The sequence below is a fragment of the Engystomops pustulosus genome, chromosome 10 (genome assembly GCF_040894005.1).
Source record: "Engystomops pustulosus chromosome 10, aEngPut4.maternal, whole genome shotgun sequence".
Taxonomy (NCBI): Eukaryota; Metazoa; Chordata; class Amphibia; order Anura; family Leptodactylidae; genus Engystomops; species Engystomops pustulosus.
The window spans coordinates 76,142,543-76,155,096 of record NC_092420.1 but is presented as its reverse complement, the minus strand read 5'-3'; the positions used below and the strand labels follow the sequence as shown (position 1 = coordinate 76,155,096).

Below are 12,554 nucleotides of genomic sequence, written 5' to 3'. Positions count from 1 at the left end.
TCACATGAAATCACAGCAGCCTCCATGTAGGATGGGTAGGAGTAGAAGTCCATGCAGGCATGCTGTGATTTCATGTGATCAGATATATGCATGCTGCACAGATTGGTAATGTTAGAAGGCCAACGGACCTGTGATGCTTTCAGCATGTTATGTGACCAGAATGACAAGAGGCATGGAGCATAGGGAGGAGTAGATGGGGTAAAATTTATTTATGGGAGGTGTAAAGGAAACAATTTTTAGCTAAAAGAAGGGTGTCCATTAGATAATAGGACTCTATAGGAACCTGTCACTAGCTGTATTTGTGCAGAGGTGGTGATAGGTTCTCTTTCACATGAACTTTACACTACTGACTATAATTAGGTCCTACTTCTATTCATTATTTTTCTCCATGTGTAATTTTAAACATTGCCTCATACACAGATCTGAACATGCCCTCATTAAATTACTTAGGCTCAGTTCACACCTGAGTTCAGCAGTGTCCATTTTAATGTAAGATTTATCTGGATAAGGATTGCATTTCTATGATCCCAAGGTAACTAGGCAAAAAAACTGGAAGGTCTACAGTTGGAAAAGATGTCCAGTTAAAAAATGGTTACGTGGATGGATCATCTATTTGGTTAATAAAAATACTGAATAGTTAACGGAGATATATAGTTATCGAGAGGAACTTATACCAATAAGGTAAAGCTCTTTGGTTATTGAAGGGTTGACACATAACAAGAGGAATACAGAAAGAGAGTCTAACTACTCACAGTTGGCACTGGTCAGGTCTTCCTCTAGCACATGGAAACTGTTTAACAGAGAAATCAGCCATGGCCAAACACTGCAGACAGAGGCATAAAGTATAATGTTAGAACATTGTGAGATATAGTGCATGACACTGTATACAACATTCCACAGGCATAAAAGGAACAAGAGACTTAAGTCTGGGATCAGAATTTAGTTTTTTTTTTTCTTTAATTGGTTACAAAATTAGAATGGAAAGGATGCACCCGTTACAACCTGCTGCCTATATTAGGCGGTAGATGGTGCGCACCACAAAGTGATGTCACAACCGAGCCTCACTTTAACAACTGAAGGCGCCACGCTAAGCGGGAGGAAAGCATCGCTGCATTCACATCATATATCATGGACACATTCATTGAGCGTGTACACCAGGAAATCTGCTACACGCTGAAAATGTCCAGTCTTATACCTGCGGACAAAGGCATCTAACTTCTCAGTATGCATTGCATGGAGCAGGAAAGAATGGAGGAAAACGTTTAGTTTAGTCGATTGCTGAGCATATTCTGCTTTTTTTCCAGGAGGAAGCAGGATTAAAAAAAAAAAAAAAATTAAAAAAATGCAGAAACCATTCCCGGCCTCCGTTGAGCGTATGTTGTGGGCGTTTCAAAACGGACACCTAGAATATTGTCAGCATTAAAAGGGGTTGTATGGTTCCTGAACCTCCAAAACAAACTCCTGGGTGTGACAAATGCACACTCTACACCATCTACTACAATACATTCCACTAAAATATTGTGGTAATTGCGATTTTTACAAAGAATTACCTCTTTATTCCTGGAGGCAGGAACCAAGGAAGCAAGATGGCCACCGCACTCTGCATTGAGACTACAAGTCCCATGATGCTTCACTGCCACCAGAATGCATAGCACAGCAGCAATTGGCTGCTAGAGCTCTGGGCTTGTGTTGTAGAGGAGGCGGAGGCAGGCACTGTCCATACAATGAATGAAGCTGTACATAGGATGATGAAGACTGCCTGCCACGCATGCGCGACCAGCGCTGGGGACTGTGAAGTTGTCGTTTCCCAGGAGATGAGGTAGTATAAACAAAAGCTGACCTTATAACTTCAGATTTAATTATCTGTAAATGTACCTAGAATCACTGATAACATTGAATTCATATAAGGAGTTACTTTTGTTTGTCTACAACATGCAGGGCAATGTCTGCCACCTTACAACCCCTCTAAGTAATTATGTTTCCTCCCTCTCTCCTGCTTTTAGGTGGGAGGAGTCAAACAAGGGGACGTATCCCACTGTGTGAGCATTAAGCAAAAGCGTTGTATCCTTACATTGTATGGAATCTTCTTGACATGACCTTACAACAGGGGATTAAAAAAGCAATGCGAACGTAGTCTAAGTTGATTATTTTTACATCAATAAAAGAAATTAAAAGGCCCCGTAAAAGGGGATTTCTTCTTCTGATCACTGCATGTAACTTACTATTGTCTCTCCTCCACTGCAGTCTCCTGGAATACAGTGGGACGCAGCTTCATCCAGTCTAGAGACACCTTGATAGCAGGAAGTGGATCGGCACAGGATGTTTCATCACAGTGACGGGTCTTCGAAGGACTTCTGCACAGGGTGCCAAGGAACGACACTGCAAAACAAAATCATAAGTGTACTACATACAGATAAAAACCCACAAGTGCTAGAACCCCTTAAACCTCCATATTAAAGTACGTGACAGATAGAAACTTCAATAATTCAAAATATATGAAAACTTTTTTGAAGATCACCAGACCATATTCACATCTAGTGTTATGCAGATCAAACTAAAGATGTATTTTAATGGGTGGCTTTCAATGGTTTAGTTTTTTCCAAACCTAAGTCACTGGAAACATATAACTAGCCAGTTTGTAAATAATGGCAGTGACCCCTAAAACATGTGACTTATCAGTGCCAATTAAAGGGGTTATCCGGGTTTAAAAAAAATTTTATGGCCGGGCTGGGGAGGGCTATTTAAACATAATAAAAATGTACTTACCTCCTCCGGCGCCGCTGATGTCCCGCGCCACGGCCGGTCTTTTCTGTGCGCCGGTTTCATTACACCGGCGCACAGGGAGCTTCCGGCCGGCCGGATGCTCCCATGCGCACCATCTCCCAGCGCTTACAACGCTGAGAGATGGGGACGGATGGGAGGAGCCGTCCATAACGCGGACCGGAAGCTCCCTGTGCGCGGCTTCCGTGCCCCTGTTTGTTTACAGGGGCACGGATCGAAGTGACCGCGGCGCATCGGCGGCGCCGGAAGAGGTAAGTCCATGTTTATTATGTTTAACTATCCCTCCCCAGCCCGGCCATAAAAAATTTTTTAAATCCGGATAACCCCTTTAAGATTTAGGCATTTTTCAGGTTTTATACCTTAGTTTCACAATATATAATTATAAACCCTCATATGCATATGGCTGGTGTTTATGTCTGTGTACCATCCATTGTTTCATCAGATAGTAGATGGACAAATTAATTTCTATAGGTTCACACATACCGATGTAGTAGCCTCAGCCCCCGTGTAAAAGGCGCCTGCGCCTCACTTTTTTTTTTTTTTTTTTTTTTTTTAAATCTGTGTTATTGGAGCAAAAATACAGTTGCAGCACTTTTAGTCTGTGCAGCCTTACCTTATCAACATCAATACATAACAAAAGGCATACACAGGTTTAGGCTTCATTCACAAGCGGTATGGTGTGCTGGAGAGGAGGAGAAGGTGACCCCTCCTCCCTACACAGGAAATAGCGGCGTACAGCCGCACACCAGGGAAAAAGATGGAGCATGCTGTTTCTTTTCCTGGTGTGCGGCGCGGAACGAGCCACGCATGTGGCACCATACCGCAGCCAGATATACGTCCTCACAGACGGCCGTGTGAATAAGCCCTTATAAAGTTATGCAACATAGTAATAACAAAAGCAAAACTATAGATCATCTATGAACTCTGGTTCTGCGGATACAAATTGAACGTCGTCTGAAAGAGGATGTTTCATCAGTCCTGTGCCACACACAGAACATGTTCTTCTATTGCATCAGCGTGTGAGTGGACCACTTATGTCTATGACCCTGGGGCTGCAAAGATCAGTCGTTTGCAGATGGAGTAAAAGGAAATAGTACACTTACTGAAGAGAGCCAGCAGCTGAGACCAGCACAGCTCCTCGTCTTGGCTGAAGCTTTGCTGCTCAGCGTCAGTACCAAAATTGCGCAAGTGGTGCAGCTGAAACAGGTTGATGACTGTGATATGAACCAACTGCTGGGAATTGAAGGCTTTGTGAAACACCATACTCTAAAAGAGAAGATAAAAAAAGAACGTATTACAATACACAGGGCTACATTCTCAGGACAGCTGCATGTGGGATCAGCATCAGGTTCAGTTTCCTTATCTATACATTGGCTGACAGTTACATTCTGCTATGTTGGGGCAGCATGGCGGCTTAGTGGTTAGTATTACAGCGCTGGGGACCAAGGTTCAAGTCCCAGGGTCAAAACCTGCTAAGGGTTTGTATGTTCTCTCCGTGTTTGTGTGGGTTTCCTCCGGGTCCTCTGGTTTCCTCCCACTCCAAAAAATACTGGTAGGTTGATTAGATTGTGAGCCCTATTGGGGACAGGGACTGATTGTCAAGCTCTGTGCACGCTATATAAAGGAATTATTTGTATTATTATAGCTCTTTGCACTTTAAGTATGGTTCACTATGCAAGACTGTGGTAACAGCGTGCATGGTCGATTCCAGTAGTTGTCACAAAGAAATTTGTCCAATAGGTGTTGCCTTGAAAACTTGGCTGCTCGGTTGCTTTTGAGGAGTCTCTTGATGCTACTCACCTTGAACTGCTCCTCCAGTTGCTCTCGCAAATGGCTCAGTCGGTCCAAATTTTTTGCTAAATAAACATGTCCGTGGAACTTAATGAAGGCCTTGATAAAATCTGAGACACTCCATCGTTTTTTCACCTCCTCGCGGCTTGAAAGAAAGAGTGCAAGAAAAATGTTAGATGAACGCAAAATAAAGGGAAAAAAAAAAAAAAAAAAAAGAGGCACGTTGTTAACCTGTACCTCTCCAGTGCTTTGGAAAGAGCCTTCTGCAGGTTTGTGGAGGCTGCTGGAAATGGAAATTTAACAGCGATGCTGCGGCAGTAGTAAAAAATAGTGGTCAAATGATCCCCCTTAGAAGAGGCGAGAATAGCCAGCTGATTATATGGCTGACCTAGAAGAGAAAAGGCACATTTAAAAAAGTTTAACACTATCCCATATCCACATCATGGACAAAGGCTTTGGGGTCTGACCAAATCAGGGATTTCCACCGATTATGAGAACAGGGGTCATAACACCTGGTCTGAATATGCACATTGCTCCAACAATGCTCTATGAGAGTCAAGCGCCAAGTTTGGGAGTCTCACAGGGAGTAAAGTAAAGGGTAAATGGGTATATAATTCATATTATTGGACCTAGAATGACTTTAAACATGGGTCCAGTGGCCAATAGTCTTAAAGAGGACCTGTTGTGGCGATTTGGGACACTAAACCACCCACAGGTCTTGACGGACCAGAGGTTCATTGTCCCAATTTGCTCTTTAACAAGTCCCTATGTGTGACCTAGTAAAATAAACTTGTTCCGATGCTGCCCGCACCTGTGTAGACCTCCTTTGAATCTGGCGCAGCATCACTGCACATGAGTTGTGGTTTTGGTGCTTGCGAAATTAAGCCAAATAGTACTGCTGTGGCTTCATTAAAGTACTGCGCAGACGCGGGAAGCACTAGAGATGGGTCCAATGTGCCTCATCAGACCCATCTACGGGCAAGTATTAAGGTTTTTTTGAAGTGTTAACATAGGGACATGCTGAAGGGCAATTCGGGACACTAAGGACGTGGCTGATTTAATGTTCCAAATTGCCCCAACAGGTCTTCTTTAAACATTTATGGGATTTGAACAGGATTTTCCATAAATCTGATTGGTCCCACCTCCGATTCACCTCTGAGGATCAAGACTAAGACGCTGTTGCGTCGAAACGCGTAGATCTTTGTATTGTCCATTTCGATGTATGCGATATTTTCTAAATAAAAAAGATTTTTAATGAAGTAACACGTGGAGGTGTATGAAGTGCTGCCAATCTCTGTTTTTGCAAGTATCTGTGGTCCTGGAGGTCGAGGGTCTTTAGGAGCGTGCACCATTCCCTCACGATTTTTGATGGAAAGGAGGTCTCATGTGATTGGGTGAGCAGACAGTTTTTCCTCTAATTTTGTTTCCACCTCTGATCTCTGCCCACATTCTCCATACACCTTTTCATGGTAAATCAGACAAGCAGTTAAGTCACCATAACTTCCACAGATGTCAATGGTGATGTGTAGGGATAAAGTGATAACCAAAAATTGGAGATTTACTAAATACAGTTCCCCAGAGCGGTCTCTTTACTGGAGACGGAGACAATTGCTCCTTGATCATTCTGCTCGGACAGTGCCACAATCTTGTACTAAACACCCATCCATGGCACTGGTAATCAATATCAAGAGAGGGGGGGGGGGGGGCACAAAATCCCTTTGCAATTTATGGAAAGCATTTTTAGAGTGCTGAAAAACAAACAAATAAAAAATAAAAAACAAAAAACACATACATACCCTGCTCCGATACTTTCGATCATCGGTTCTGCAGATGCCTTGAAGTTTCTCGTGGAGACTAGACCAACTTCGGCCAATAAATAGCCATTTTGGACCACAGGATGTCACTTTATTGTTCCCAGGTCTAAGGAGGTCACTCACTGGCAGGTCCTGTGACTCCACCAAGACATCTGTCTGGGTATCGGACTGGGCACTCTAGTAGTCGGAACTACTGGAGTTATGTGGGAAATCGGGAGTAGCAGTAGGGAATTTACCGTTTTCTTTTTTTCTGCAACACACCACATAGGTTAACTAGAGTCCCTGGAATTCTTTTTTTTCGGTCCTCTGGAAATCACCTTTAAAGGGGATGTTACGTGACCCTTATCCATTTTACTACTGATGTCCTGTCTGGTGGAGACTTGTTCAGTATCAGAGCATTTGCAGTCCAAAACCTGGACCCCAGTGTAATCTGCCGTTTTGACAACATCCCTGGAAAATCTCTTTAAAGGGTTTTTCCCACTAACTAAAGTTAGGGCCTAACTTGCTGATCAGTGGGGGTCTCAGTCAGACCCCACGTTGTTCCGTCAGAATAATGGCACAGGCGGCTGTGCATGACTGTTCTGCTACATTAAGATTTTCGGTGAACTGAAAAAAAAAAAAACTACTCACCATTGGAAGGGACAAGTTGAGCAGCATGTCTGTAATAGGATTCAGCTTGGCTTGTCTGATTTCTATAGCGAGCTAGAAGGAAATATTAACACCATATTAGACGCAGATTTTATTACTGGTGTACTGTAACTAAAACACAATGTGCAACTAAAACACAATGATATCTGCCCAATAATCCACAGCATTAACACAGCCTTCAAACCACAGAACAAACAACAATGTTAAAAATACAGACAAAAAAAATAATCATCAGTCTGAACAGGCTAGATCTGCTATAAAGATATAGAAATCACAAGACTGGAGGGAGAAAAGAGCAGCTATCAATCCTTGGATAAGAGAACAAAGACAGAAGCATATTTAACTTGGTAGTTTCTAGTCTCATTCCTAAGGCCGGTGGCACACGTGGAGTTTTGTGCCCGTTTTTAAGAAGTACGTTAAAAAAAATGCATTCGTTTTTTGAAAAATGCATGCGGTTTTGACCTGTTTTAATTAAGATAATTGGTAAAACCAGTCAAAAACGCACGTGTTTAACGGACTGCTTAAAAACGTCCCAAAAGCAGTTTCAAAACGCCACGTGTGCCGCTGGCCTTAGACAGCATGTGTTGTGGATGGAAAGGGGAGAATAAGCCATGGCCACATGCAAGGGTTACTTATCTCCTGTGAAAATGTGAGCTTGGATATTAAGGAGGCCGATACGTTTGAGCATACATCGGCCACACATTTTAGATGTAATTTAAGGGGGTTGTGGGCCAATCAGTTTGAAATATGTTAACATTGCATTTACATTGAGTTATGCATAAACAAGAGGCAAACCAAATGTTAATGCAATGTGACAGCCAATATGCCTTACCAATATCTCCAAGATGAACCAAGCAGTGCTGGCAGATATAGGAGCAGGAACTGGATTGAGGTTTCACCACGGTCCCACAGTGCATCTGCTTATTGCTGATAATCCCCAGCTGAGAAGACTTCACGCGGCAAGGCAAATCCACATTGAACACAGTGCATAACTCCTGCAAAAGCTTTTAGAAAGGAAGAGAATTACACAGAAATACTGCATAAATCAGTAGAAATATTAGATCAGAAATGGGCAGTTCACGGTCAGTCCAGTCCACAATTTCAAAGACTACGAGCGTCTGCTAAGCAGACCCCCATGACATCTATAGGATTGTAAATAAAGAAGCACAACTCCACATGTATGCTGGGTATATAAAACAGCTACCACACCTGTGTATAGAATCCGCTAGCTGCCTCCAGGAATAGTGATAGATTAGCCTGCACCTCACTGCGATTTGGGTTTGTCCGATTTTTCGCCTGACCCTGCAGTGTGGTAATCTGGTTCTTGAAGGCATGATTCCAGCTAAACAAACAAAGAACAAATTGATTACATGCAGCACCATGTTCCTGCGAGTGTCATTCTGCGGTGCTTTCCCTCTCCATAGACTTCTATGGACACATGTAACATGATAACTCAGTGAGTTAACAGTCCGCTGTGGCAGACCAAGTCGGATTCGGCAGAGATTTTGGAACAATTAAAATTGTTCAGGAGGCGGAAAGCTCGACAAGTGAAGTAAGTAAGATTTTTATCTACTAATATTTAGGCTTGTATATTACTCATTTACATAACATGTATTGAAAGATTAGTGACCAATTAGGAACTCACAGGTCTTGCTCCACCTTCTTGTCCAGTGCATACTCCAGGTCTGTCACAAGCATCTTCTGGTACAAGTCCTGTAGAGCCTGACGGGATGTCCACACCTCTGCTGTGCCAGGCTTGGATTCTGAAAACAAGAAAGCACAAGTTTTCAGCCAAGAGCAAAAAACACAACCAGAAGCTGAAAGGGATTTCTAAATAATCAATTTAAAACAAAGTCCTCAAACAAGTCTATTTTGTACAAAAGTGCTTAAGATGCTATAGCAGATTTTCCAGGACCATACACAACTATAACTCAAGTGGTAGATATGCTCCATTCACACTTGCGGGTATGGAAGAAGCGTTCTTTATAAGAAAAATCTGTTAAAGGGGTTGTCCTAACTTCAGAAGTTATTCCTAAATCCACAGGATAAAGGATGCCAAGCGGATAAGTGAGGGCCAGACTGCTGGAACCCTATGCTGGAATCATAAGAACAGGAGCAATTAGGAAAATGGGGGATTGCAGAGAGCGGCAGAAGGCACAGCACTCGGCCGTCTCATAGATCCCACAGAACTGAATGGAGAGGCAGGATCCGTGCTCATTCTGCGTCTCCACCGGGACCCTATTATCATGGTCAGTGGGGGTCCCAATAGTCGGCCCCTAATGGATTAGGAAGTTGTCCATATCCCCAAAATTTCAAAGTTTGTACAACTTAAATGTGTACAGTGGTACAAAAGTGTCTCTCATTCCCGAGGTATGGCTGGGTACACCCTGTAACACATGACAGCAATAAGTCTTTTTTTAGAAGCTCTAATCTCATAAATAGTGGCATCAGTGAAATATGTATAAAGATATCTAAAACAGTCTGTGCTCCATTTGCCAGGGGATCCAAAGGCTACTAGAGAAAAGCAAACATGAATAACTTCAACTTACACACAAGTGGCAAAAAGCTGAGAAGGCTGTAGTCCCCCATCACAGAGATACCAGCCATTGTAAAACCTAGACATCAAGAGAGATCATAAAGCACACTTACCTGTCATATCTGCTTTCAGGACTTCGGCCTGCCTAAAGAGAGAAGAGCAGGAGAGTCAATTACAGCTACGCACAGAAATTCAGGTTTACAGTTTACAAACACAAGGACAATCAATTGCCTTTCAGGACATTTTGCTGAATTATATTGTACTTTTTTTTTCATGAAATCATAACATATGTTGACAGATCATGTCATCAACGTGAAAAAGAAAGACATATGTGCCTGCAGGAACTGATGAGATCCACAGTTTGCAGGGTAAGAGAGGGGGAGACCCCCAGAAATCTGGAGGACAACAGGTTGAGAATGCGTCCCGACACTCCATTCAGTATTATGGAAATAGCTGAAATTGTTGAGTTAATCAGCCACCTCCAGCACCCATACTAAGGAATGGAGCGACAGTATGCATGCTTGACTAGGTGCTCCATTAATTAGCAAGACCAGGACCTCCAATGTCCAGAATGAAGAGGGTCCGTTATTGTGATTTGGGGGATGAGGGTCAAAAGGAGTCAGATTGTTATCCCCTATCCTGTGGATAATGGATAACAGGCTAGAAGCCATTTAAAATATTCCAAAAACTATACAAAAAGTATCTCTGCCGTCGTGGTGCTGGAGAAAACTAGTATTTTCAATTATTTCCCCATTTCTCCAATACACGGCTCCCACACAAATCAGATGTTCTCAACCCGTGAGAATGAAACTGATTGCACACAGCTGCACGCCATTGTGTGTGTAGTGGCCGAATCAGGTAACTGCAGCTTCAAATAAATGGGAGATGCCCTGCGCTAGATTCTGGGCCTTTCAGGAAACAAAAGATCACGATAAGATTAAAAGGAACACTCCTTTTCACATATTTATGATACACTAATGTGAACTCTTGTATTGTACCCATGTTTAAAATAAAATAAAAATATATACAGGCGGTCCCCTACTTAAGGACACCCGACTTACAGACTACCCCTAGTTACAGATGGACCTCTCTGTCAACGGTGACCTTTGGTGAAGCTCTCTGGATGCTTTAGTATAGTCTCAGGCTGCAATGATTAGCTGTAAGGAGTCTGTAATGAAGCTTTATTTATAATCCTTGCTCCCATTACAGCAAAAAAAAATAAAAAAAATTATTGTCTGTAAATACAATTAAAAAATATTCAGTTCCGACTTGCATACATATCCAAGGAACCTATCTTGTATAAAAGCCAGAGACTGCCTGTATTGAAACAAAATAATTAAAGGAACACTCCAACTAATTCATTGAATAATACATGGTGCAGGCTTGAAGGGAGAAGCAGGATACATTTTCATTGTATTCCTAAAACCCAAAGTCGTGCTTCTCACTTCAGGCCCTTCAAAAGGTATAATTCAATGAATTATCAGTGACTGGAGTGTTTCTTTAAGGATCCGGCTACGGGTATAGTGACTGAGCATGTGCGTCCACCAAAAATCAGCTTAGCAGGGAGTCATGCTCATTGCTATACTCTCTGAACATTAGGTGGCACCATACCAAGTTTCATAACTTCAATATACACTCACCGGCCACTTTATTAGGTACACCTGTCCAACTGCTCGTTAACACTTAATTTCTAATCAGCCAATCACATGGCGGCAACTCAGTGCATTTAGGCATGTAGACATGGTCAAGACAATCTCCTGCAGTTCAAACCGAGCATCAGTATGGGGAAGAAAGGCGATTTGAGTGCCTTTGAACGTGGCATGGTTGTTGGTGCCAGAAGGGCTGGTCTGAGTATTTCAGAAACTGCTGATCTACTGGGATTTTCACACACAACCATCTCTAGGGTTTACAGAGAATGGTCTGAAAAAGAAAAAACATCCAGTGAGCGGCAGTTCTGTGGGCGGAAATGCCTTGTTGATGCCAGAGGTCAGAGGAGAATGGGCAGACTGGTTCGAGCTGATAGAAAGGCAATAGTGACTCAAATCGCCACCCGTTACAACCAAGGTAGGCAGAAGAGCATCTCTGAACGCACAGTACGTCGAACTTTGAGGCAGATGGGCTACAGCAGCAGAAGACCACACCAGGTGCCACTCCTTTCAGCTAAGAACAGGAAACTGAGGCTACAATTTGCACAAGCTCATCGAAATTGGACAGTAGAAGATTGGAAAAACGTTGCCTGGTCTGATGAGTCTCGATTTCTGCTGCGACATTCGGATGGTAGGGTCAGAATTTGGCGTCAACAACATGAAAGCATGGATCCATCCTGCCTTGTATCAACGGTTCAGGCTGGTGGTGGCGGTGTCATGGTGTGGGGAATATTTTCTTGGCACTCTTTGGGCCCCTTGGTACCAATTGAGCATCGTTGCAACGCCACAGCCTACCTGAGTATTGTTGCTGGCCATGTCCATCCCTTTATGACCACAATGTACCCTGTAACATCTGATGGCTACTTTCAGCAGGATAATGCGCCATGTCATAAAGCTGGAATCATCTCAGACTGGTTTCTTGAACATGACAATGAGTTCACTGGACACAAATGGCCTCCACAGTCACCAGATCTCAATCCAATAGAGCATCTTTGGGATGTGGTGGAACAGGAGATTGGCATCATGGATGTGCAGCCGACAAATCTGCGGCAACTGTGTGATGCCATCATGTCAATATGGACCAAAATCTCTGAGGAGCTTCCAGCACCTTGTTGAATCTATGCCACGAAGAATTGAGGCAGTTCTGAAGGCAAAAGGGGGTCCAACCCATTACTAGCATGGTGTACCTAATAAAGTGGCCGGTGAGTGTAATTTTAACTTCTGCATGAAGATAGAATATTTTCTTGAATAATCATAATCCATACAAGAACTATAAACTCTAATAGGATAACATTATTTACAGTCAGTCCAGGGATGAAATAGCGGGAGTGAGGGTTT

At 42.9% G+C, this 12,554-nt stretch overlaps 1 protein-coding gene across 7 annotated transcripts in view; it reads right to left on the bottom strand.

The window, feature by feature from the left end:
- Positions 1–12,554, bottom strand: part of SMG7 (SMG7 nonsense mediated mRNA decay factor) — a 36,721-nt gene that overhangs the window by 11,457 nt on the left and 12,710 nt on the right. For all 7 annotated transcript variants that reach the window (XM_072127281.1, XM_072127279.1, XM_072127280.1 and 4 more), the window contains exons 2-11: positions 9,684–9,715; positions 8,680–8,797; positions 8,244–8,376; positions 7,867–8,038; positions 7,017–7,088; positions 4,810–4,960; positions 4,582–4,717; positions 3,885–4,047; positions 2,223–2,379; positions 753–823 (exon numbers count right to left, since the gene is read on the bottom strand). In XM_072127281.1, coding sequence (XP_071983382.1) covers positions 753–823; positions 2,223–2,379; positions 3,885–4,047; positions 4,582–4,717; positions 4,810–4,960; positions 7,017–7,088; positions 7,867–8,038; positions 8,244–8,376; positions 8,680–8,797; positions 9,684–9,715 — 1,205 coding nt within the window. The remainder of the gene's footprint in view (positions 1–752; positions 824–2,222; positions 2,380–3,884; positions 4,048–4,581; positions 4,718–4,809; positions 4,961–7,016; positions 7,089–7,866; positions 8,039–8,243; positions 8,377–8,679; positions 8,798–9,683; positions 9,716–12,554) is intronic.